This window comes from Pezoporus flaviventris, unplaced genomic scaffold (genome assembly GCF_033815535.1).
Source record: "Pezoporus flaviventris isolate CSIRO_AGI_PZ_B2104156 unplaced genomic scaffold, CSIRO_AGI_Pfla_v1 ptg000006l, whole genome shotgun sequence".
Lineage (NCBI taxonomy): Eukaryota > Metazoa > Chordata > Aves > Psittaciformes > Psittacidae > Pezoporus > Pezoporus flaviventris.
The window spans coordinates 12,717,266-12,744,613 of record NW_026892554.1 but is presented as its reverse complement, the minus strand read 5'-3'; the positions used below and the strand labels follow the sequence as shown (position 1 = coordinate 12,744,613).

The 27,348-nt window shown below is 38.5% G+C and overlaps 1 protein-coding gene across 2 annotated transcripts; it reads right to left on the bottom strand.

Annotated features, from left to right (window-relative positions):
- Window positions 1-1,398: 1,398 nt before the first annotated feature.
- Window positions 1,399-27,348, bottom strand: SCG3 (secretogranin III). Of its 2 annotated transcripts, none has more exons than XM_061446959.1 (12): window positions 27,007-27,348; window positions 26,252-26,304; window positions 25,658-25,703; window positions 25,349-25,564; window positions 24,165-24,307; window positions 22,634-22,795; window positions 22,134-22,311; window positions 20,174-20,290; window positions 8,911-8,994; window positions 8,199-8,327; window positions 6,120-6,188; window positions 1,399-1,953 (listed from the first exon to the last, which is right to left on the bottom strand). In XM_061446959.1, exons 1-12 carry the CDS (start codon window positions 27,089-27,091, stop codon window positions 1,835-1,837), a joined length of 1,401 nt encoding a protein of 466 aa, XP_061302943.1. In that variant the 5' UTR covers window positions 27,092-27,348; the 3' UTR covers window positions 1,399-1,834. The 2 variants fall into 2 exon arrangements, with proteins under 2 accessions (XP_061302943.1, XP_061302942.1); XM_061446958.1 differs by having other exon boundaries at window positions 6,108-6,188; window positions 27,007-27,347.

The following is a 27,348-nucleotide window of genomic DNA, read 5'->3' as shown; positions in this document are numbered from 1 at the left end:
ACAACTGGATTTTTTGTTTTCCATAGTTTTCTCTAGAGTTTCCAAGGGCCTGTTTGTCAAACAGGAAGGTTACATTGACTACATTTCTCGATAAACCTTTTTTGTTAAAAAAGGTATTGCCACGAGTGACTAATCCTGCAATTTAATGATCTGTATCAGGACATGTATGAGTAGGCAGTGATGTACTTTTTGTATGCTAGAAAGCATTAACTGGCTTATGTATCATCAGTTTTCAAATAGATATGTTACACCTTATTGCTACCATATTCATTTTATATTTGTTACCAATAATAGTCTGTTGATAATGTTCAGTTCATAATTATGTTTTGTAGGGTTCTAAACTTTACTTCAGTTGGCTAAGAAACATTGCTCAAATCCCTTCCCCAGTCTCCAACTGTGCTGAGAAAATGAAGGAGATGACATAAAATGATTCAACATTTGCAGAACTTGGTGCTGTGTGGGCAATGCTGTAAGTCAGCATCTCCCTTCATTTGCAAGCAGATACCAACCTCTGCGCCAGCTAACATTCTTTGACTGTATCAGGCTTGGAGGTATTGTGAGATTTTCTAAGAACATAGGGGAGGGATAACCTCAAATGATCAATGAAGAACCTCTTAAGTAAAGAGAACAGAAATGGAGTTCATTTAAACAAATGACTGTTGCAGGGAATGGGTCTCAGATGTAGATCTTCTGCAATTTGGTTTAAAATTTGCTTTCCTAAAAACTTCTTCACCTGTAATCTTTCTTCATGAGATCTTAATACACAAAATTATCCTTTCACTTAAATATAAAAGATCTCATAAACCATTCTTCAGAAGCTCTGTAAGCTGAGAAAGAAGGAGGATGACATTTTTGTCGTCTTTTTTCATTCTTTGGGAGTTGCCAAATTCTTGGCTAATAATAACATATATATATGCAAAAGAAGAAAATTTCCAAGGCAGTACTGTTCAACACAAGTCAGTGAACAGAGATGCTGAGATACGATGTTCTTGAAGTTGTCTTTCTGAAAAGCAGGGTCCATATTCCTACAAACATCCTGGTTGCAAACTCCCCTTCCCAAGCAAAATTGCGTTTATATCCTTTTGCTTTAAAGGAAATAATGGCTATTTACACTTGTTACCAGACTAGTCACATCAGGAATTCAATTATTCATGCATGCAAGAGCATCAAATGGTGCACCAAAGAGAATGTTTATACATGCTGAATAGTGGGGAGAATACAGCTCTGCAATAGGAAAGGCAGTGTAGTGTCAAGATTGATCAGTAAGCTAAGGATACAGTAGTCCAAGTTACAGAATACTAGATAAAGAAATAAAAAAAAAGTCAAGGAAAATGAGAACTTAAACCCAAGATTTCTGGGTATAAAATATTAAGATTAATAAAAACTTTAATAGGTGAATTATTTTCAAATATTTTATTTAGAGAACTATGAACTATTTTCTAATAATGCCCTTTACATAGTTGCATCTATAGAAAGCTAGTGGAGTGAGAGCAAAAAGAAGTAGCATTAAAAGAACCTTCCATCACAAACAATTGGTTTATCTACAAAAGTAAACCAAACACAAATAAATCAAAGAGAACATTACATAAATATTTGCCCCATCAAATAGAAATTCAGTGTCAGAATTTGGCATTTAGGGTTGATTTGTGAGTGTAGGAAAATACAGTATGCAGTTAGTGTACAGAGCACTACAGCTCTTCATTTGTCTAGAAAGTTGGTACAATGTAAACAGAGCATTTCTAATGATATCCTCAAATTAACAGATCATAAGTCATTGAGCCAGGAGTGAGGGGAACTATCCTAGTTTTCTACGTGTTTGGCAGCCACTAGCTTTTTACAGGCTGCTGTATATGCGTTTAATTACATCAGCCTCTTCCTTGTCCAGGATGCCCTTGTCCACGTAAGCATCAGCCTGCTCGTCAATGAAATCTCTCAGCTTTGAAAGATCATAGTCTGAAAAATAAGAATTCATTTGTACAATGAGTCACTGCCATTACACTGCTTCACCTAAGAAACAATGTCATTTTAAAGTTTATCCAAGAAGTGCACTTTATCCAACATGAAGAGAATTGAATACAAGTGCAACTTGTGAAAACAATGCAAAAAACCCTACCACCTGCACAAAGTCTTTTTACGCATCATGGCACTTTTAATATTGAAAGGGAATAATCATCTTGTGCTCTTGATTGCTTGCTGGCAAATGCTAAAGACAGGCTATTTTCTGGTCCAGAGATCTGATGTTCTAGTCTGCATGGCAAAAACTGTTGTTAAAACCCTGTTTTCACAGTTGTCATGGATTCAAAAGAGGGTATTGACTTTCCTGAAGAAATCCCAGTGAAATTCCCACATATTACAAACACTCGTAGTGAAAATTCACTAAAGCAACTTCCTGAAAATAAAGAACATGCTTACCTTGATACAGAACATAATATCCTGACATGAAAAATACTGCAGTGAGTAGTCTTTCTGAGAGTGTCAGGGTCAAAGTAGTCTTTGACAACCTTTGTTTATTAGTCTTTCATGATCTCCAATACAGTGCTGAAAGGTCCTTCCTCCTTTTCCAATAGATGGGTGCTGCTATGCAGCATCTAGGCATTAACTAGCCTTTTCCTATGCCAGAAGACATCACTATTTTCCATGAAAAGAAATCAGCTGTAGAGCAATCTTTTAAGTAACATAAAAGTGTAACCTATTGTGTAGTCATAACTCTGGGAACAGACCCAGTATATTTGCACAGAAACATGATGCAAGTTTTGGTTACACAATTAAATAATTAAATTGTTAGCATCACATATTAGTAGTGTGGAAAACATCTGTGTCTCTTAAGCATCCATACCAAGTTAAATGAACTAATATATTTAACAAAAATAGATACATCCTGATTTTTTCAGTATAAGTTACTTATTGCATGGATAGAACCTTCCGACTATATTAATACCAATTTTGTGATGTAGGCCCATGTATATCATCATATACCAATAAGTGGAAGGACCTTCTTTCAAACTATACGTTCTTAGCAAACCAGGCAATAATGATTTTCTGTCTTTTTATAGTTGAGTGACCAAAATTGGGTAGAAATAGAAAGACATTAAGAAGCAAATTAATGTTTGCCATCATTTTTATAACAGTATAAGGCAATCTCAAGTGAGTAATACAGAAAATTGATATTCAGAACTCCCCACTCCTGCAGACTTCCTATATCTGCGTTGGCAGGAATTCTGCCATTTGCTGTACTTAGGTCAGGATTTCATGTCTGGTCTTTTACCAGCACTACTGAAGAAGATGCTTGTGTCTCCATCCTGTAACAGGGACAAACAGTACCTAGCAACTTATCATTAAGGCTGGCAGATTTCATTTATGTTGACAGAATAAGAGTCTCCAGTGAAAGACACCATGGAATGGAAATTAGCTGAAGAATAAATACGAAATTAACATAATATCCACATTATTTGCATTAACATTTCCAAGCTTATTTTCCTTCTTAGAGTTGCAAAAACTATTTTAGATCATTAAGTGGACATGTGCAGTTTTAATTACTACACATTTTATGAGATTATAACCATTATGATATTATCCAATTCTGGCTAATTTTTATATCTCATGGCAATTTAATTGGATTTTTTTATATGAACTGATATCAATTAATTTATAATACTTATTTAAAACCTATTAATTTTTACAAGTAATTAGAAAAATCATTTTTGATTTATATTCACCACAACAGCTGCAACATTACATTTTCCTGTAAAGCTGCCATAGTAAATGAAGTGAGCTCTTATTTGCATATTCAAAACAAGCCACTTGCCATTGCAATTAATTATGAAATTAACTTTCATTCCTAAATGGCTACTGTTAGTGTTATGAAACTATAAACTACCTAAGTATTTTGTGAAAAACCTGAACCTGTTATTTGTATGTATTAACAGGGTGACTCACAGTTATGTTCTTTGGAGACTAACTGGAATAGAATACCCAGCAGCCAGTGTCTACTTGTGGGAGTGATGTTAATTTACACAGGAGAGGAGCTAGTTTTAAAGAGCACTGGATTTAGAGATGAAGCCACTTCTGGGAGATACTAAGGATAGGCCCACATAGCCTATAGATTGTAGATACGAAAACAAACTTTGGACACAAAAGCCAATCAGGCTGAAACATGGGCTTTTGACAAGATTCTCTTTAACTCATACAGACCACGAAGTTTACTTGCTTATTTAACAGGAAATTGATAATTTTTTTTTTAACTGGCAAAATGCAAGTTAACATTTCCAGTGTCGTCAGTCATTGAATGAACAACAATTTCTACTGGAATTCATACAAAATCAAGTTTCTATGAATACCTGCCTGAAGAAAACCTAAAGCTCTTCAAGTATGTTTGGTGAGTAAAACAATCCGTGAACAGGTGTGGAAAAGATTGGCTATTTTAATACATAAATTTCTTGTGAACCACTTTTCTGCCAGCTGCCAGGTGCTAGCTGGAAGTGCGAAAATGATTGATGAACACATCAATACCACCTAATCTTGTACAGAAGAAATGCAGCACAATGCATTCACAGTTAGATAAGCTTACCCTGCCTGTACTTTCTTTAACATCATCCCAGGAGAACTGAATTAGCATTTTACAAAAATAAGAAGTATAGAAATGCACAGTAAAGATCATGTATCAGAAAAGTCAGAACACTGTTCTAATTCTGTCATAACTTACACTTACTTTCAGGGCCATTTCCATTGCCAGAGGGCAATAAAGATATTTTAGTGCAAATGAAAATCCATCTACACAGCAAGCATCTTAATGCATTCACAGGCACATAAAATGCTATTGATCTGCAGTCACAGCCATTTTCATGCTGCAGCAGTGCAGAGGGGAGGTTACTATGAAGAAGAGTGAGGAGCTGCTCAGTCAGCATGCATGATACAGAGAAATAATCACACATGACTGAGATCTAATTACTATAATGAGTACATTGATAAACAGAAACATGTATTAGAATTGGCAGGAAAACTCTTGAGCAAATAGATACGCTGCTGCTAATTGCCATCGCTGCCATGGTGTGGAAATGATTTTAGAGATGGAAAAATTTTTAGAAAGTCCTTCCTGTTAAGGAGGCTTCTGTATAGGCAAATTAATGTGTTAGGCTGTGGGCATGCACTTACCTCTGAAATGTAATTCATATGGTGTTCAATTCACAGGGTGGCTAGATTACCCAGGGCTAATCTCATCTCAGATTCCCCTCTGCTTGGCTGGTGCAAGGATCCTTCTTGCCAGGCACCAGTCATACCCAAGGGATTGATCCCTTGGCTAGGAACCTTCACTTACAGAGAGGGTGATGCCAGAAGATGCAGCAATGGCAATGAGAAGGGACAGAGGGCTGGTTTTAAGTAAGATCTTCAGGGCAAAATTGGTATGGATAAATAAAGATCTGAAATGTAAAATGGAAATCCTCCCTGCAGCTGTCATACAGCCCTGCCTCTGAGAAAGTCAAATGGTGGAGCAGCTGCTGAGCATGCCCTGTGCAGCTGCTTCAGTCACTGCTCCGCTTCTACACAGCTTTGTGTGAGAGCTACAAGTCATTACAGTTGATTTGGGCTGTAATCCAATGTTTTACACTGTTAGTGACATAAATTTGTATCTTAACTATTTATGGTAATGAAACAAAACTTGTTGCTTTTTGTGATGGCATGCACAGTGCTAGCCAGATATGCTGCGCTATTCTAGACACATCCAGACATGTAAAATACGTTTACCTCATGTACAAAATGGTAGTTGAAAGATGTATTGAACTAAGAAATGAAGCACTAGACAAAACTGATGTCCTGTTTCCCAGTGACAGAAGACCACCTAGACTACCTGGACAGCACTTCTAGCTAGTGAGTCACTGTCTGTTCTGTGGCCAGCGGCTCTTCAAGCCAGTTTACATAAATCATAAATTTGTCTTAGTTTACTACTTTCATTCATTGATTTAACTTTTACATGACCTGAATTATTTAACTCTAACACCACTAATTGTCACTATAACCTAGACAAAGCACAGTTTCACAACACAATTTAAATTGCATGTTTTATAATGTATATGGTGCCCACCCCAATGTCAAGGCTTTTTATGTCATACCTTCTTTGTTACCTTGTTTGTTGTGGTTTTTTAGCCATTCTATGTTCTTCCTGATTGCTTCCAAATATGCCTCAGCTTTCCCTAGAGGAAAGGGTGAGAGAGAAATTGGGCACTTAGATCAATGAATAATGCATCTTGCTTAACTGGGCACAGCAAAGGCAGATTAAAACTATTCTTAGTTTCTGTTTAAAAGCTGAGTCCTGTCAAGCTTAGTCAGGCAAAAGTCCCACAGATGGCTAGCAGGTTTTGTCTGTGCAAGGTGAGTCATCCACAAACTCAGGAGCATGGCTTTTTTGATCGTTATACATAGCTTTTGGTGGTATGCATATGGGGATCAAAAGCAACCTGTAACTTCTTGATCATAATAATTGTTCAGCAAAGATGAAGTTGCTAAGACAGCAAGGAGTGACTTAAATAAGGCTGAGAGCTTTGAGAATCTGTTCATATACAAGTGTCAGAAAACTCCTCCATAGAGTAGTACTAACGGCATATAACAAATCTAAGATTGTGATATTTCAGAAAGACAAGTTGAAACACAGCTACTTCTGGTTTACTGAGATACAGCATGTATTACAATTACCATGATAACTCCTTGTTATAGCTGAAATTTTAAAAGTGATGGCTATTTTGGACCAGAAAGCACACAGGACGAAATTAGTTCAAGGATTACCTAATAAGGTTCCTAAGGAAATATTCAAGCTAATGGGTTTTGAATTCTTAACTTGGCTGGAGCTTTATTGATGTAATGTTCTTATATTTGTCAGGGAAAAAAAAACCAAAACACTAGTGCAATTAGCATGTAGAAGGCTACTACTGCCAACTATGCATGTCTGGTCCCATTAGTAAATGGATATTAGCTATACCATGATTTTTCATCTGGAAGCACAGGATTAGCCTTACAGTAAGTTACTCTGTGAAAGAGCAAAGGGCATTGCATGATGAGACAAAGAACTAAATAGGGATCCAGTTTAAATTTCCTAAAAGCTATTGGGCTGAACATTTTTCTGAAGGTAAAGGAAAATAACCTGAACCAAACTGAACAGACATATTTTCTTCAGACAAGAGATGCTATTTATCACTTCCAGCAGGTGACAGTTTTTCTTCACTGTGAAATTAGGGAGCTATCTTGAGCTATATTTTATGCTTAAATAACCATTGCTGGAAAAGCCACCTTCTATCTGTGAGTGGCTGATAGTTTACATGTCTGCACTGCCCACAGGACTGAAACAGGTGACCAATGCACTACAATATACTGTAGCCTTGATTACCGCAATTCATTACTGAGCATGTTGCTGTGAAAACATGCATCCAAAAAAGTACAGGCATAAACCAGCATCAGCACAAAATAGATTAGAAGCATTTTTTTAACAAACGGACTATAAAATATAGATGCTTATGCTGGATCTTTAACAATAAGAGTTCACTGAAAGGTTTCTGCACCAATAAACATCCTCTTTCAGAAGTTCATCACTGCAAGGAGGCAGTGTCCTCTGCAGATTTAGTTTGAGAGATAGCAGCTGATTTGCACCCCATGGACAGAGTCTTCAGCTAGTACAATCTAATGTAGCATGGCACATGGCATTATGCTTACTAAGGCAACTGAGATACTAAAAGTATTACTGTGCTAAGTTTTCTTATTGAGACAGTAACTTACTGTAATAAGTTCTCAAAGTTATGCAAAACATGTTAATTGCTGATGACCCTTAGCCTCTGCCAAGTTGTGTCACTTTGCAGAACTTTTCACTTCCTTTCCTTAACAGCTTGTTCTAACACAAACTTGAGAAATCAGTGGGCTTACTCAGAATACTGAACATCCTGATGAGCTGATTTCACTGAAAAAAACCACACGTGAAGACGCAAAATCTCTCTGCACTTCATATTGCTCTCAAAAGAGGCTGTGAATTCTATAAAAGATTATGGCCTTACTCAGCAAATAAGTACACTTCTGAATCAAGCTGTGGTGTGCTGACCCCCAGTAACCACAAATTGAAGATATTTATGCTAACATAATGGAAAAACAATACCGAAGGTAGGAAAATATTCCAATCACTTGGAGAGTACACATGTAGCAAAAGCAATGACTGTTTGTACCTCTGGGCTCTTCATTGTTTCCTGCTGCATTTTGTTCTTCAGTTTTTGTAGAATCCTTTGAAATTTCATATTCCTTTTCCATTTTAGCCGCTTCTTCTTTCGTACTGTCTGCTTCTTCACTACTTTTGTCTAAAGAAAGAGCAATTTTGTATCAAATGTATTAAAGCACTTCTAAATCACATCAACACAGTCTGTAGGAAGTAAAATATTCTGACTGATGATTGAGGAAGAACCTCACTGGAGTGACTCACAGTGGTTTCTAAAGGTCATCTATACCCCAGATCTCTGGAAACAGGAATGCCTGCTTCTGCTCTTTACAAACAGTAGCTGAACCCAGGTGACTAAAATGTAATAATATGTAGTTCATAAAGGCACATTACTTTGTGCAGAGAAAAGTAAGAAATTTGCATTTACTAGATCCAAAGTTAACAAAGATTGTTTTTTTTATTATTTAAGTCTTAAAAAGCATTGATACAGCTTGCTTTTGTATGTGTGTAATGTCTGCATTCTGCAGAAGAACAGTGAAAATATTTCTCAAAAATTAGGTAAGTAAAAATTCCTCTTGTGTGTTTTGGAATCCAAGCTGTGGCTACAGGTCCTTGTGGGACTGTATCTTTAACTGGCAGTCTGGCTTCTAAAGCAATTAGCATGCTTTTAACTCAATATGTTAAAAAGATGTGTTATCCATGAAGGAAAACTATAGAATAAGTACCTGCTGGTAGGTTTGGTCTGGTTTTCGTGGAAGGATTCTCAAGCTTCTTCTTTGTCTGCTCAGCTATCATTGTATCTAAGTTTTCTAGAAATCAAGGCAACACAAAACCCCAGTTATTCTTCAACAGATATGATCCAGAATCTATGCTAAATTCTCTGCAACACTGCTTTGAATGGGAAGGAGAAATCTAAACAGTCTTCATCCTTGCCTCTGAAGAATTAATGCACTAAGAGAACAAACAAATGGATATACGGAACTTTGATAAATCTTATTGAAAAAATTAACTAAATCATGACAATAGGTGCATCAAGTAGAGCCAATATTCATAAAGACAGTAAATTCTGCATATATATTATAATTATTTAGATCACATAAGTCACAAAATATAAATAACAATATCTGTAGCAATTTATTCTGATGAAAGCAATGAAAGGGTTTAACCTCCAGAAAGCATACAAGACTATGAAATAAATATGTGTTTCATCCTGGTAGGAAAATATTATCTGAAACTGCTTATCTGTCTGGATTTGTTATGATTTCATTGGAAAAAGAAGTCTAATAAAAGGTTTAAATTATATTTAGATGAAATAAATAAGTAAATCAAACTGACTAAAACACATTTTTTCAAAGTTGCTGAAGTCAAGCATTTACCTGAAAACCCAGTGGACAGCCATTGCCATGTATACAGCTCCAGAAGCCTAGACAATGTATGTCAATGCAAATTTCAGGAATAATTTGCATTGCAAATTATTCAGGAATAATTGCACCTTTTTATCAAGAGGGATGTTTTAGATATAAGCATTGTATGCTTATGTGTGGGGAGAAAAAGGTTCTTGTGATACAATGCTTTATAGATATTCACAAATACTTATTCTAAATATTCCAAATATCAGGGACTGTAGTGATAAGACAAAGGGTAATGAGTTCAAACTTAAAGAGGGGAAGTTCAGGTTAGATATAAGAAAGAAATTCTCTGTGAGGCTGGTGAGGCACTGGCACGGGTTGCCCAGTGAAGCTGTGGCTGCCCCATCCCTAGCAGTGCTCAAGGCCAGGTTGGACAGGGCTTGGAGCAATCTGGTCTAGTGGAAGGTGTCCCTGCCCATGGCAAGGGGTTGGAACTAGAGGATAATAAGTTCCTTTCCAACCCAAACTGTTCCTTTGATTATATAATTCTAAATACAGAACATCATACAGTGCCATTTTTCCTCAGTCATATTATGGACATCGTGTCGAATTTTCTTTCCCTTTGTTAACTTCTTTTTTTTTAAGGTTCAATTAAACATGGATCCAAAATTTGATAGATGTTGGTGCGGTATTTTTGAGAGACTTGGTTTTGAATTGTCAATATTCTCTCTATATAAACAGATAAAAGAGTATGAGATGTGGTAACTGTTGTAAAATAGATATTATAGGGCAAGAAAATATTTTAGATTGTATCTTCTGTGTAATGCCAACATTTTAGCCATCATCAAGGAGCATCTTTTTCCATCAGAAAGATACTCAGCACTGAAACCTAAAGACTAGGTTTTTAGCAAGCATATCTCACTCCATGGCAGATCCCCGTAAGCGATTCTGCCTGCCATCTGACCAGAAATCACATAATCCTGTCTGCCTGGTTGTTATTTACATAAAATGAAAATATAAGCAGTTTTTGTTGGCACCCTGCCTGATTGCGCCCAGACAATTCTACATCATTTCAGGGTTGTTGTTATTTTATTGTGAAAACTCTTTTCATTTGATACGTGTCCTTTTAATGTGATTTCTGACCTTGCTGTATGCCCTAAGCTAAGCAGGTCATGGCTGAGTTACAAGCTGGATCAGACAGACTGATGAAGAAAAAACCAAGCCAGAGTTACAGTGGTGGTATTGATGCCTCACTAATAACTTGATCCAAAGCTTATTGAAAGGACTGTAAACATCTCTTTCAGTTGAGCTTAAGATACTATTTTTTATCCTGAATCAGTATCATACTAGTATTCCAGCAGGAATATAAGGGTTCTTCTGTTGCAAGAGGCACAGTTTTTAGAAGAAGATTATACAGCTAAGAACTTAAAAACCCTTTGTAAATTCAAGTGAATATTTTTCTACACTAAGTCATGCAAAAGTGTCACTGATTTAAGATCTTAATCCAGCAAAATGTATTAAAGTAGGCTTAGTTTTAAGTATAATAGCATTTTAAAATTGGACTATTTAAGTGTTCAAAATGCAACACATACATAAGTGCATTGATTCCAAACTGTCATGAAAGTGTCTGCATTTAGGCACTGCTGCAGTAAGACTGTATTACCAGAAAACAAAGAATCCACCATAAAACAGATTTATAACCCACTTAGGCATCTTTAGATTTAAATGTCTGCATACTGATAATATTTCTAGATGCTTTGTATGATGTTATTAGTGTTTAAAAATTGTACACATCCACATACAGCACATGCTACTGAAGGCAATAGGATTTATACTCCTCCCTTATTCAGTTACTTCTATAAATACCATTAGGAATTCTGAGTCTTTCTGATTTGGCTAACAATTTGAGTTCAATATATGAGTAATAAATAATACTTCATAGAATCATAGAATGGTTGGGGTTGGAATGGACCTTAAAGATCATCTAGTTCCAACCCGCCTGCTGTAACATGGGAATGTGCAATGTTTTCCAGCAATATGCATCGAACAGTTATACTGTGTACCAAGTATAATATGGCAGTGTTGACCACTAATAATCCGAGCTCTGCCATTAAATCCAGACTGAATATATCAACTATATTCCATTTTAAAAGCTTATTTTGTCACTAAAGATATGGACAATTTACTATGACAGGCATTTTAATAAGGACTGCATTTTACAGGAGAAATAGTGACACTATCTTGCTACCTGGATGGCACATCAACATGCATCTCAAGATTTCATAAGCAGCTGTATTTTCTGTGTGACAGAGGAGTTAATTATGTAAGCCTGTTCATGTTTATGGGGATTATGTGGTGTACCTACATATGCATCATTGAGAAAATATTACCAGAGAATCCCAGTTCTTCCTGAAGAGGATTTATTGCCCTTTTCCCCCCTTTAGAATTACCTGTCTTGAACAGCTGGTATTGTTTCAAAACATGTTTGTGCCTTTCATATTTGGCTAGGCCAGGGCTGAACAATGTTTGCTCTGAGTTAGGCTGATGGAGTGAGTCACCTTCTCAACTGAGATGTGCCTGGCCAGCAGCTAAGCAGCTGCATGTCAAATTTGGAGGTCTAACAAGAATTGATTACTTTTCCGGTATCGTTTCCCTAGCAACATGACTTTTACAGAGGAAGTTTAGAAAGGTACTGACCTTTCCCCAGAGCTGGCCACTTACTTGAAATGGCACTAATTAAAACAACGGAACAATAACTACTGAACTAATGGAAGTGACCTACGTTGGTAAAATAGGTCACTCCTCTGGCGGCTGGCTTTCTGTGGAGCACTATAATCTCGTCACTGGAACCAGACACCAGGAATCAGAAGATCTGGCTTCTGCCTTGCCTCACTTTCTAACTTGATCTTTTATCTGGGGTGACTCACTGAAGCATTCATGCTGCAGGAGGGCTCCTATTTTGAGTAGGCATTCTGAGACACCCTAAACCTGCAATTCTACAGGCACTACACACCAATTAGAGCCTATTAATTGCAGCTGAAAATGCAAATTCCTAGCAGTTTTCAAACTTGCAAGTCCTCTGAGTTGGGCATCCAAAAATCTGAATTGCATAAAACCAGAATGCTTATCTGTACTGTGGGAGAAAGCACTGTGGTAACACCCTTCAAACTCGTGGAAAAAGACACTATGTGAAAAAATATTACAAACTAAATTACTTTGTTCTTATTGGAGAGGCAGAAACTAACGTACCCATCCAAACATTTACAAACTGGTAATGGAAGCCTGAAATGGACCCTTCTCTGTAGGGTCCAATCTGTCTGTCTACAGATAGATTTACAGTGTTTTCTGCACCCTTGTGAATCTTCCTGCAAAGGGTTTTTTCATCTGCATAATTGTCTTGCACCCGGAGGCAGTTTCACATTCTGTCCTCATCAAATTGACTGAAGCTGAGATTTCATGTCATTAAAGTTCCACAGAAAGACCTGCTTTGCTGCTGTTTTCATACAGCATAGATAGGCTGTGTTTGTTAAAGGAGCAAAAAGGATGACCATGGTACCTGAGAATCTTAATGATAGATAAAAAATTAGTTTAATGAGGTCATACACTGCAGCAAGCTTCAGCTGGAAAGCTTTGTGCTGATGACTGCTTGTATGAGATGCACATATTTCATGCATTAAAAAAGCACAGTCCTCCCAGGGCTCTGTCTCCTGCAGTAGATGATCCTTAAGAGCTCATAAAGCTTTTTTCCATCTGTGACAAAACTCAGGACAGTAAAGCATTTGCTTGTGACTATTCTGTGGGGAATAGCATACCTGATTAATTCTTTGGCCAAATCTTCCTTTTAGTTTGCATGGGTGCGGGTCCAAGAACTGTCAATATCCACTGGATTTCCACCAGTGTAGTCAAAAGCAGAGTTTAACCTTTAGTTAGTTCATACATGTATCTTGCATTTGTCACATAAACTGCTTAAACTGTGATGAGCAAGAGAAATCCCTCCATTGTGGAATTACAGATGGGTCTCAGCCTTGCAAATCTCCTGTTCCTTTCTAACTCCCTGCCTTACAAGATACAGCATTTTCTTTTTGCATCTTCCTATTTGACAGTTTTTTCACGATGGTGCCATGAGGAATGACATGTTGGATGACAAACTCAAGGTAGTGGCATCACTTGTAAATGCATTGCATGCAAGATAGAGCGATTTGAAATACAAACATTGCTTGGCAATCAGGTTAAAACCTATTTCCTTTGCATTGCTCCAGGTCTCCTAGAGCTGTGTGGTGCAGTCCTTTCCTAATCCTTTCCCATTCTGAGGCTGCTACATGGCCTGTGTGCACATTTTGATAGCATGCACTTTAAAAGCATGATGGTTTGGGACTGAACTAGTATGCAGCCGCCTCTACTGCAGGAGTGGGATGGAGCTTAATTCTGAAAGTTCAGTGACACCTTCTTTACCCTGCACCCACACCATCATCTCAAATCATAACTTATGGTCTCGGTGCTCAGCTGTCAACAGAGATACTGAATTCAGAAAGTAATGGGATTTTTTCATGCAGCTATTAAATACAGTGAGAGAAAATAAAAGCACTGCCCTCCTTTCTTCAGAAATGCAAGCCACTTGGTAGGATGCAAAGCCTAGATTTTCAAGCACTAAGCAATATACTTGTCAAAAGAGACACTATGGAGATTTCTTACAAAGTATCCAGTTGGGAAAGCATAGAGGAGGCAGTGAAGGGAAATGGAAGAAGAGGTAATGTATTTGCAAGAAAAAGTTGCAAACATAAAGGGTAGATAGTGATAAGGAAAGAACTGTAATATATTCATTCTGGCTCTTGGACATATGATTTGATAGTCATGTAACAGGATTACTAATTCTTTTTCTCATGACAAAACTACTCTGGATCTCTCCCAGAAAGATTCCTGAGAAAATTTAGATTGTATGGATACTGTAAATACCATGCTCTCACTGCCACTCTCAGGTGATGCCCACTTCACTGTGGTGTGTGGTGGTCCTGGTTTTTAAGACCTGGGAGGTTAGCTGTAATAGACTTTTCACACCATAGCTACCCATTTTTTTCCTCTGCACTAAGTCTGAATGAGAGAAAATAGGTGATAAGATCTAAACAGTGGGGATGACAAAACATTCCAAGGCAAAAGTAGCATGGGACAGACGTGGGTGAGGCATGGGATAGAGCTACAGAAAGAAAAGCTACAAAGTTGCAGTGGGGTCTGTGATTAACATACTTCCTAGGTTCCAGTCTTATCTGGGACCTTTGCACGCTCCCTGTCCCCACATCCTTTTATTTTACCTTCATGCAAATTCATCTTGGTTTTCGCTGTATTATGAAATACTGTCCATGCCTTTCATCTCCCAAGTCAAATGTAGGAAAGAACAAAAGGTTCACATGATACTGTCCGTTTACCACTTGCACCTTCCCTTACCCCTCTGAAATCACACAGTCTGCATCAGGGAGCATCTGCTTCTGGGGACAGTGAGTAAGGGAAGGTGATGCCAGCCCGTGCTGTGATCTGCTCTTTGCCTCACACCTTTGGCTCTGTGCCTGTTCATGCCTAAAATATCAGTATCAAGTATCAGTGCTTTGGCCTGCAGCATCTGTGCTGATGAGAACTTCAAGCATTAATGACAGTATTCAAACAAGTCGTCCTTGACCAAGAAAAGGCCAGATTGCACCTACTATGCACTGGCCTATGGCAAGGAAATTGCAGAGCTCTGTCTTTATCAGAAGTGAAGCTGCGGCGGCTACCAAGTGCAAATGTGAGAGGCAGAACAGAATAGCTATTACATATTCGTTAGCGTGCAGAGGCAGGGACATGATAAAAATCATGTCCACTAAAAATAGGGGACTTTCTGCTTCTATTTCCCCTGCGGCCTCAGGGTGAATTTCATGCTGTCTAAAAGAGAGTATTATAGTAGAACAATATGAAACAGTAACTTTAGGAAAGGACAAACTGATGAGTGCATGTATACCTGGCAATAGCTTACCAATGAACCATCCACCTCCCTATTGCTAGTGCACCCAGTTTATTGCTAGTGCAATCCTAAAGTTTGGCCTTCTTTCCAATTGTCCATGCAGAACAAATGATGAGGGGGTAGAAGAGGTAAATAGAGACATCTGTTCATGTCCATTTCTAACCAACACAATCTCCTACTCAGTCATGGGGGAGAGTGTGGATTCTGACAGTGAGTCAGAGCCAAAGGGATGTGGTGTGAGAGATGGCTTTGGTTTGGTCTATGCGGGGAGGCAACTGTGACTCAAACACTGCATACTGAGGAGCTGGAGCAATTTCTCCATTTCCCTCCTAATTAAAGGGGGGGTTTGCTCCCCACCCAGTCTGCAGTGGGCTGTGTGTCATACACTGGCTCCGGTAAGTAAAATGCTCTACAAGGAGGTGAAAAGTGGGATCTCCCTCAGAAAGAGCAAAGCTACATAGTGCTTAAACTTAATTTTCTTCCCACACATTGCCTCTTTTCCAACTTTGTTCAGTTTTGGAAGATACAGAGCCCTGATTCAGAAACTGAAAATAAAATTACCAACCTCAATCATGTGATGTGATAAAATATGCAGTATCATGGTGAAGCTTCTATGTGAGAGAGAGTACTGATGGCAAAAGTTTGTGCTACATGTACCAGTCAATAAGTGAGAACTCCAAGCAAGAATACAATGTGCACATAACTAATTTGCATTTCTAGGGTAATAGTTCATCGGATAACACAACTTTCATTTGGTTGGGGTGGCAGTAGATAGATTTGCTACAAATCTACTCTTGTAAACACCTTACAGCAGGAGAATATAATCAATGTACTTTTTACAAAGAGTTCATACTACACAGTAGTGCCTCTTAGGAATTCGTCTAGCATCTCTCAAAGCTCTCTTTTAGCTATGGTCCACTAGGCTCTAATTAAAATATTTCCTAGAATGATTCTAAAAATCACTTATTATTTTGGTCTTATTGGTGGGAGATGATTTACAAGTACATCTGAACAAACTGGCAGGAATCATTTGTTCCTACTTCTAAGCTGACAACAATGTTATTAAAATGTATTACAAAACTATAGTTTACTTTACATATATTTACATACCAGGATGATAGTAGACTGGTATGCTTTCATTTTAAAATTAGCTAGATAGCCTGGTGTATGCAGGAAAAGACACTCAGCACACAAAATATTCCTCTTTGTGTGGTGTAGACAGATATTTTCCTTAATATTTATCTGCCCTGTTATAGATGGCTTTGCTAGAAAAGCTCTCACCAGTGAATCTCCACCATGACACTACTCAGCAGACAGAAGGAAAATGAAGAAAAGTATGGTATTATTCCCAAACTAACATTCAAACAGCAAAGTATCTACACAACACATTCCTTATTCTGCTCTGCTGAAATCAAAGTGAGTGGCTTGAAACGCACTTTTTCTCTTGAAGCACTATGAAGGATAGAGCCCTTTCAGTTCTGTGTGGAAAATACAGTATTAGCTATTTATGCAACAGAAGCAGTCTGAACACCGTGAACAATGAAATATTTTATGCTGAATCAGTCGTAACTTCTCTGAAAGTTTCTTCCTGCTTTCTGCTGGTCATTATGTGGAGAGATTCCAACTCTTTCATTCCATCCTGTCACTGCATCCTTGCCAACAGCAATCATTGTTTCAATAGCTACCCTAAGTCCCTCCTAGTATTCAGCCTGTTCAGTGATAACAGCCTGTGCCTCTGGCAGGCTGCAGCAAGCAAGGAGAGTTCAGCTGTTTGGGCAGCATTTGCTGGATGCTGACAACCAACCCATAGGTGGGTAAGTTGATACCACAGTTGGATCTAATTAATAAGACACCTGTGTAATCAAATCCTGTGTCATATGATTAATTACCTTATGCTTTCTGTACCAAGAATGTCCATTAATTGCAAAAATGATATTAGAGCAGCTTTCAATCTTTGGAAGGCAGATAGGCTTTCTAGAAGGATTTCTGAAAGCCTTTGAGCAGGCTAGACATATATCACGAGGCCTTCACTCCACAGAAGAATTTATGCCCAGTGCAATGAAATACAACATTCATAGTTAAGGAAGTAAAGAGTGATGGAAAATAGTGGCATTTTGCCACAGCAGGGCAATTATCACATACAATGCATTTCAGCTGGACATGGTTTATATCAGTTTGTTACAGCCTGTCTTTAATGCTTCCAGAGCTATACTTTCTGAATAGATACTGTAAAAGGTAGGCAGTACTTTTTCTCCTGGCTTTCTGGGTTCTTAGTTACATATTTAGCATATGGAAAGATTTCAAATTTCTATTCAATATCGAATATGTATATTAAAACATGAACTTCCCCCTCCTTGCATATGTATGTATGTGCATGTGTGTTTTTCTTGCACCACACTGCAGCTAGATCCTTTGTAACTTAAAGCTAAACCTAATAAAATCATTCACTGCAGCAGCAAGATACTTTCCCCTAGAGTAGGATACAATGATGATGAGATAATGCTGTGGTTTCCAAATCCCAAACCAGCTGTTACTGCTATATGCATTCAAAGTCACTGTCTCTGCATCTGTGTGAGAGGCACAAAAGCTTGTGACTTGATTGAGTAAATGATTTATTATTTTGAATGTATAATTCAGGGACATAGCTTATGCATGGCTTCAGCCACAGAGTGGGGAAAAGTAATTTAGGCAGCTTCCTACTGTAACAGAACAGGGAAAGGATATAATCCATCTGCACAGACCCGGTATGCAAAAAAGCTGCCCATTTTAAAATTGTTTCTTCTCTCTGCCAGTCATTCATACTAATTCCTTTATCTGCTATAAATAAACACAGCTGGGCATCAATCCCTTAACCTAAACTGCACCAGAAACACAGTACCTATTCAAGCATTGCTGGGTATAATATGATGTAACTTCTAGTTGAATAAGGCTGGCAGTGAAACTGCTGCCATGCTTAGGGATACTGCAAGAAGCTAAGATTCTCCAGTGCTTGCTGTTCTTGAATCTTTGACAGTATTAGCCCAATAAATGGACAGTTTGAAAGCAATTTCTTAACAGCAAGTCTAAAAAAAGAATACCACAGAAGCAACTTGAGACCTATGAGAAAGCTTTTTCCACTCCAGTAAGTTGCTTTGATGGAGTACAAAATCTATCTCTTCATAAATCACTCATTTGCAAGGCAGAGTCTGGGTACATCAGCTGATAGTCCTACTTTAAATCCAGACTGAATCAGACCTCTGAACCTAATCCCTGCCTTCTGTACTATGTCATCATGGCAATTTGTTTCCAGGGATACAGTATTTATTTACTTAAAGTAAAGCCAATGTGAACAACTGCCCTGAATTTTAGCAAGAAAAAATGCATCTCTAGTGTAATTCCATTATCTGAGTGGTCTTGCATCAGGGATGAATTTAGCCTATGAAGTTTTGGCACAAGACTATCCGTGAGGGCAATATATGCTCAAGCTGTATTATCTTCATTTGTAGAATGCCACTGAAACCACTGAGCTTGTAACCAACCATTTCTTTATGTTTATCTTTCTTTAAATGTATAGTTAACCAGAGAAGTAAAGAGCCGAACTGTAGCAGAAGTAGTAAAAACATTGTAAAATTCAAGGACTTCTCCCAGAAAATAAAGGGATAATCTTGGTTAGAGCTATAATGAATTCTTTAGAGAAGAGGTGCAATCATGAACTGAATGTGAATTATGATACACTGGATTTTTGCAGCCAAGTAACTGATAATCCATACAGTCAGTTACAGTTGCGTGGGTACACCATGTATCTGCAATGGCCCATATCAAACAAGCCAACAGAAATCATGAAAGATCACTGCCAGTCCCATCTCTGTAATGGGTTGATCTATTAAGCTGAGAAATTGCCCTGATGTAAACAAAACCTTTTCAGGCTAACCCAGACCAGGAATGCTTAAGAGAAATAAAAGGTTTGTGCAGAGCTTATGCAGATGAGCCCTCCTGTAACTTTGCTTGTTTATCTAGAAAGGCTACCAACAGTTAACAGAAAAGTTTGTAAAAACCAGGAGAGGTGTGTGAAAAAGCAGAACAAAACAGAACACCACCAGGCTGTTCCAACATCCCTCTTCAGGGAATTTCACAAAGTCTGCATAGCCACAGACTCTAAAACAGATCCAGGAGAAAGTCCTTCAAAAACTACTCCTGTGCCAAGATGTAATGCTTTCCATGGGCAGGAGGAGTTTTATTTGGTAGAAGACTATAGCGTTAGGTCCCATCTACTGTAGCTGCTTACAAGTGACAGATGAAAGATACTGAAGTGCTGGATTCTTTTTAGAAAATGCAGGTACCTGATCCACATCAATATAACTGAGCAAAACACTAATCTTCCTGTGACATTAAAGCCATTTAAATCAAGTGTGCTTCACAGGGGTGAAAGTGGAATAATCTTCTGAATACATGTCTGATAAATAACCTTTCCTTCATTTGATGGAAATATTAAAGCAGTTTGGAATTCAACATTGCTATAATGAATGATGAATCATTTCCCAGTACAGCTTTAACATTTTGAATGAACAAGTCTAAAACAGGATTCATAAAAGCAAAAAAGATAATTACCCCTATTAGTAAAGTAAGAACATAGCATTAATAACACTGTTGCATAAAGTTATGTGCTCTCACCCAGATAGGAAACCCCTTCTTCTGGTGTTATTGTTCCATATTTAACCATCATCTTCACAAAATCAATCAGGGTTTTCATAATAGTTATCAAGGTCTCTTTCTCTTTTGCCTCTGTATCTGCATGAGGAGATAAAGCAAAACTAGTCAGACTTCAGGTAACTTGGAAAACTCAATTCTGCAGATTCGGCACAAACTTAATGCATAAAAAATTACCTACTCACTAAAGTAAAATGCTGTGCTGATTAGCAAAGAGAGCTCCTATATATATTTCCTTTTAAACTGCTCCTGCAAAGTACAGCTGGATATACTTTAAAACTTCAGGGCTTGGTTCTTCATAGCTTTTTGTCTTGAAGGTCTATGTTATGGAAGGCAAGGTATGAATTCCATTTTACAGATAAGAAAACTAAACACACTGAGATGAAGTGTCTTGACCGAGTTCAAATTGCTTCAACGAGGGCACATATAGACTCTGTATGAGGAAGATAGCTCAGAGATCCTTTCTCCTATAAGATCCATGAGTTCAATTACAAAAATATAAAGTATCTCAAAATGAGATTGTTAGCATGCACAATATCATGCCTTAGGTACTGGGAAAACATAATATTGCATGGTTGGAAGGATCCTGACTCCAGAATGGGATACAAAGAATGATTTTTCATTATAAAAATCAGTCTTTCTTGCCCATACATATCTCTATCTTCCCAATCATTGCTTATTAGATTTTTTTTCCATTGTGTTTATCTGCTGAACAATATGACTCTCTTTCCCCATTATCAGCATGAAACTCACCCATCACACAGTTTACACAAGCTCTTCCTGCACCCCAGGTTGTTGCTGAAGGACTCAGCAGAGCCAGGGAACACTGTCAGGCAGGGACAGTCAGAAACACGCTCCCAGCCTTGCTGAGGGTCAGCCCCTTTAGAGAGCTGCTCAGCAGGCTTTTTATTGCTGCCTGCAATTTAGCAAATATTTGTAGGATGCAACTGAATTGAATCCCTTGCCCTCCAGCATGACACAAGCCGGCAGGTGAACAGCATAAAACAGGAGACAGGCAGATGTGCAGCCAGTGGGACCTGGTTTGATTTGCTTGATAACCTGTTATACCCAACATGCCTTTCTGCTTTGTGAGTAGAAAAAGAGAAAGAGCAAGCATACAGAACTGCTATGGGAAAATGCAAAGAACAGGAAGAAGAGTATGAAGTCTGTAGATTCGACTTGAGCAAAACATGCCCTCAGGTTTTAGCTCTCCACTCAGGTGTTTATGAGGACAGTTTGAAGCAAGATTAAGGCTCCTGCAGGACAAGGAATCTACAGAATAAATTGTTGCTGACTGTGCTGGAAAGAGAAGAAGATATGCTGGCTGCAGAGGGTGAGAGTGGGTGTGTGGCAGAGCATGCTGACAAAGGGACTGTGGCAAGGTGCCACAATCTTGCCTGAAATAACTGGAAGGCAATGATGTCTAGCACCGGAATAGGAAGAGACATGCAGGGCTTTCATTGCAATAAACAACAAATCTGTGGTCTGTGAAAAGTCTGGGTGGCTCAGACTCATTTACTGGTACCACCACTGGGAGAATTCTGCTGTGGCTTACTCGTATCTCTGCTGGCTTAGAAGACACGGATGTTACTGGAAAGATCTCTGGAGAAAACAATTTGCCAGTTTTTCCATCAAGCTGTTACGGGAATGAAAAGAATTCAGGAGTCCTGAATCTTACAGCACAAGACGGGAAGGGCTACCTAGGTCACACAGTTTGCAGTTTTGAGTGCTGTTCCTCCCAGTGTTTTGCCATACTCACTAATCATTAATTTCTGCTGTGCATCTTAGAGAATGCTTTTAAAGCACATGGTCTTTTGGCAACTAGAGCAGCTGCGGGGAAGGGAAAGCATGAGAACAAAATAGAGAAAATGCAAATTTTCTTACTTTTTTCCTAATTATTCCTGTAAACACACAATAACCTCACCTGAGTTGAGGCTTTTTAATAGTGCGTAAAAGTTTGGAAAATATTGGAGGTCTTCAAAATTATCTTCAGAGGGCAGCTCATTTCTTCTTTCCAAGATATTAGATGATGACCATGTGTTATCCAGTGTATCATCAATTTCTCCATTAACGAAACTATCCTGATCAGCTTTGCTTGGTATCTCCATAAAAGACATAAAAAAATAGTATCTATAAGCACATTGCTTTTGGTGCTGGAGTTAATAGAGCAATAAATAGTATCAGTATCTGATGCCAACATTTTCCTAATTATGAAGTGAAGACTATACTGTTTTCTCAAAGTTATTTCAATTTGGCATTTGACTTAAACCTCAAAGTAACTCACAATTCATTTTTCTCTCTAATGGAATTTCCTTAAGAACACCTTTGCTTCCAGACTGAACTAACTTTTCCCTAAAGCAAAGCAGTGTATTGGTCTGCTTGTACGTTTGGCAGATGAATCAAAATAATTAGCTAAGAAGTTACCATTCTTTCCTGTTGCTTCTCTTTTGTATCACTCTCTGCTCTGCTTGGAGGGTAATCAAAATCTTCAGACTCCTTTTCACGGTCCTTCGCTTCATTTGCAATTAGCTGCTGTAAAACCTCTGCTACTTCATCTTCCAGGGTATAGGCCTGACTCTCTGTAATCTGTTAAAACATTTGTGCAGAGTACTTATAGAATACTGTGGTTATCCTAGATTAATTGTCGATATGAAACTTGAGCTTTGTAAATAGGTTGCTTCAAGTACATTTGCTTCAAAGCTAAGCCCAGACAAGTTAGGTTAATACGTTTACTGATGGATATGTTTATACATATAGACATATATACATGTCTATATTCTTACAAAGATATATATACACACATACAAACAAACATGAAATAGGTGGGTATACTTAAAAAACACCCACCCACCCATACAGCCTCCAGTAGGAAAGCAAAGCAAGGTAGAGCTTGACACACTTGTTGAGTCCAGCTCAAAAGATGGAGCTGCAAGTGCAGTATACATGTGTATATACTTGTGTGTGGGTATAAAAACATATGTCCTGCAACATATCAGTGGGATTCAGCATGCAAAAGCTACTTGAAAAATCTATTGCAGGAAAGATAAGGTTTGTATTTGAAACTATAAGGAACCCATATTGCAGTGACTAAGACCATTGAGACATCTAGAGGTGGGAGACAAACTCAGTCTTGCTAGAAATCAGTAACAATGAGATATGTACCCCCGGCTAACCAGCACCATTATACGCTTGCTGATGACAATAATTAGTAGGTGGATAGGAATAGGCTCAGGCCTTTCCCCATAAGCATCCAAAAGAAATTAAAGATACAAAAGATCTCTATGAGAATGAGAAGAGAAATTACAGGAAAAACGAGAGCAGACATGGGAGGAGTACAGTCGGTGAATGTTTTCTCAATATCAGAAACGTTCTGCAGCTTGGCCTATTTTTTTGCAAAGCTATCACAAGAACAACAATATTATTCACAGTATCACAGTATCACAGTATGCTAGAGATTGGAAGGGACCTCAAAAGGTCATCTAGTCCAATCCCCCTGCCGGAGCAGGAACACCTAGATAATGTTACACAGGAATGTGTCCAGGCGGGTTTTGAATGTCTCCAGGGAAGGAGACTCCACAACCTCCCTGGGCAGCCTGTTCCAGTGTTCCGTCACCCTCACTGAGAAGAAGTTTCTTCTCAAGTTTAAGTGGAACCTCTTGTGTTCCAGTTTGTACCCATTACCCCTTGTCCTATCATTGTTTGCCACTGAGTAGAGCCTGACTCCATCCTCGTGACACTCCCCCTTTATATATTTATATACACTAATAAGGTCACCCCTCAGTCTCCTCTTCTCTAAACTCCAATATGCCCAAATAACTCAAGAAGCTTGCCTAGAGCCTAAATCCCATTCATTTTCACTCGAGTCAGCAGGACAGAGTGCTCATCCAATTGCTTTTTAAAAGTGCATTAAACCAACCCACAAACCAGCTAAATGAAGAGTTAAGAAGATACTTACTAGCCCCAGATTTAGAAGTTTTGAAACAATCTTGTCAAACACTCCTCTATCGTTTTCCTCATAAATTCTTGCAGCAATTTTTTGTACAATGTCTTCAGCAGTCAAAGGAGTGCCATCTAATTGATGGAGACCATCTGGATCATCTGAAAGGATTACAGTTTAACTGTGTGCTGAGTGTCCTAACTCATTTGGATTAGACATCTTGTAAAAGAAATATCTGCCCACATCTTTCCCTCTTCAGAGCAAACCAGCACTTTTTAGACACATTAGGAATACTTTGATACACACTTTAGAACCCATTACATCACTCCCAGTAAAATGTTCTTTGTGTCCATTTTCCACACCTGAAAAATGCCTTTCTGACTTGTTCTTTTGAAAGAGCAAAGATGAATGTCAGGAGCATACTCTCCTACTTATAGAAAAAGAACGTAAGAATGAGAGAATACTGCTCACATATCTGTTTATATGCATCTTCCTAGTACCAGCTTCCATTGTATGGCCACTTAGGCAAAAACTGATCATGACAAAACAGCATACTATCTCCTTATTTGGATTTCAGCAAATGAAGTTTTAATTATGTAATCATTACTTATAGCAAATAATATCATCATGACTAATGGGAAAGTGAATATGATGAGGAAACCTTGGTCTGTGATCAGCATAGTTTGATATAATTAAAAGATCCTGAGCTAAATGCTGCTCACAGCTCTCAGAGGACTCACTTAAACTACAAGTCAATTAACTACTCCTGTAGTAAAGGCAAGTGTTCTTTGGCCTTTGGTAACTTTTAGTTTTGTGATGAAGAGAATTATCTAGCATTGCACAGAACACTTGGAACAAATATATGTGATTTAGCTCTATATAAAAGTGGATCTTCCTTTCAAACCAGAATAAATAGATTTAATTTAAAAGCATGTCCAATTTTCCTTCCATCAAATCTAAATTGCTGAAAAACATAATGCAAATTACACAGTTGGATTTTCCTCCACAGAAGAAGACTCTGAAAATCAACAGCAATTCTTTTGTCTTCTGTTTCAAAACCTAATTCTAACATGACAAGGTTCCACTACTGGAAGTAATCAAAACTGCATTCCAGTAACAAAGGTGAGTGAAAAATTCATGGATGCAATCAGACTGTAAGAGAAGTCTAACCTAAAGTTCACCAAAAGATAATTACAGAATACCTTGGAATTTATAATCCCGCCCACTTTTAGTGGAGTCATAGTCATCCACAAGCCTGCGGTTCTTGGTGGAGTCCGCATCATCCATGGCCAGTTGCTGTTCATACAAAGAGCTTCTAATTGACTCCCTCTCCTTTTCATCCCTCTCTCTTTCTGCTACTGATTTTAGCAGATTCAGGTCATCGACAAAGGAATAATTCCTGAACTCTGGCTTATTTTCTGGAAAATATATCAATGCATACATGACATAAAATCTTACATCTCTTTGAATCCATTACGAATATTGCTATAAAACCATGAAAGATGTTTTACCTGTGGGAGCTATCTTCCTATTCTTGTCTGCCTCAGCTTCAGCAATCTGATATACAAAGATAAAACAAGTAAAACAACAAACAGGCAGAAGGAATAAACACTAAAATATGTGATCTCTTAATTTATCAATATCAGCAGAAGCCTTAATGCCTAATCTTCACTCTTAGTAAGAAGTTTGCCTTAACAAGTAGAACATGATTTAGCGCTTCGCACTTTTTGTCAGTTCCATCACACGCTTTGTTCAGAATCGGACATTATGAGAAGCTGCAATGGGCTTTCCATTTAAAGATAAATGCCAGTTACATTTTCCCATTTCAGTCAAAGCTCCGGCTATATTCCTGTAGGAAGTCAATACAAAAGGGCAATACACCTGTGAGCTGCTGGAGCTGACAACCTGCTTTTGGAATGCTGGACAGTAAAACTCTATGTGCCGGTTCTCTTGTATTCAAGGCCATCAATATTTACTTTACTGACAAATCTATTAACTCATTTGTTAAGCTATTAGGCTATTCATGGATCTGGTACCTGAAGGCTCAAAACATTATGGAAAACCCGAACCAAAAAAACATTGTAAATAACTTTTGTTTCACTTACCTGTTCCTCCAAAGGTCTTTCTACACTTAATTGTCTGTTGTGTATAGCTTTATCTAGAATAAAAAACCACACACATATATACACTCATTTATATGATGCATGCAACTACAAAAGGACAGCATGTTTTTTCTTCTAGTTTTCTCTTATAAAACACAGTCTTAAATCTGATGCCAACTGCTACTTCATGTAAAAAAAAAAAATAAAAACTAGTGTTCCTAGAAGAATGAGAATACAATAAAAAAGTCAATTATTTAAACAAAGCATGATTGTTTGGGGCAGAAGGAGAGGTTCTGCAAAAGACATAGTACAAATACAGATATAGACTTAGTAACCCCTTTCTGATCAGAAAACTAGTAAAAAGAAAAGGGGGGGGGGGGGGAATGCTGTAAGAGATTGACTAAAATAGCAATAATCGGATTGGCACAACCAAGAGATTAAAAATCTCTTACATTCAGAATACCAGGGGAGACTGGGAATGAGGGAGAGACTTGTGCAGAAACTGCTGTGGAATGGCTGAAAACATCTCTTGGAAAAGACTGAAACAATTCAGAGCTTTTCCCTCTACCACCACCTATGTCTTCACTTTCATATTAGATTGCAACTTCAGTGATCCAGTGTCTTGCACCAGGAATATTGTTTCTTTAGGATCTAATTGCTTTTAGTCAAGTGGAAGGAAAGTTTTTACTTTATCTGTACCCTGAGAAACTTTCCCCATTCATAGAAAATGGAGAAAATGTGTTAAGGAAGGCGCTTACCTTTGCCCCCTGGCTTCGGGAAGCAGTGCGCCCGGCTTGCCAGCAGCGACAGCACCTGCACCACGACGGCCAGCTTGAGGAACATCTTGCTGCCTCCCAGCCCCCTCGGAGGGCGAGCCTGGACCGGAGCTAGGGCCGCTGCCCGCGAGGTTCCTGCCCGCACCGCCCCGGAGGGCGCTCAGCGCAGCGCAGCGCAGCGCAGCCGCTGCCCGGCGGGCGCTGTCCAGCGGTGAGGTGCTGAAGCCGCAGAGCGCAGCCGAGCAGAGCCGGCCACCGCGCTCTGCCCGCGTCCCCGCGACCGCAGAAATGGTCGAGACCGTCCCCGCGCCGGCCCCGGGCAGG

Excerpts from the sequence above, each read along its gene's own strand:
- SCG3 (XM_061446958.1), bottom strand. The coding sequence starts at position 27,091 with ATGTTCCTCAAGCTGGCCGTCGTGGTGCAGGTGCTGTCGCTGCTGGCA. Across the intron at positions 26,305-27,006 it reads CCCGAAGCCAGGGGGCAAAG|ATAAAGCTATACACAACAGA; the intron begins GTAAGCGCCTTC and ends TTTTTATTCTAG. Across the intron at positions 8,995-20,173 it reads AGAAGGGGTTTCCTATCTGG|AAAACTTAGATACAATGATA; the intron begins GTGAGAGCACAT and ends CTTGATTTCTAG.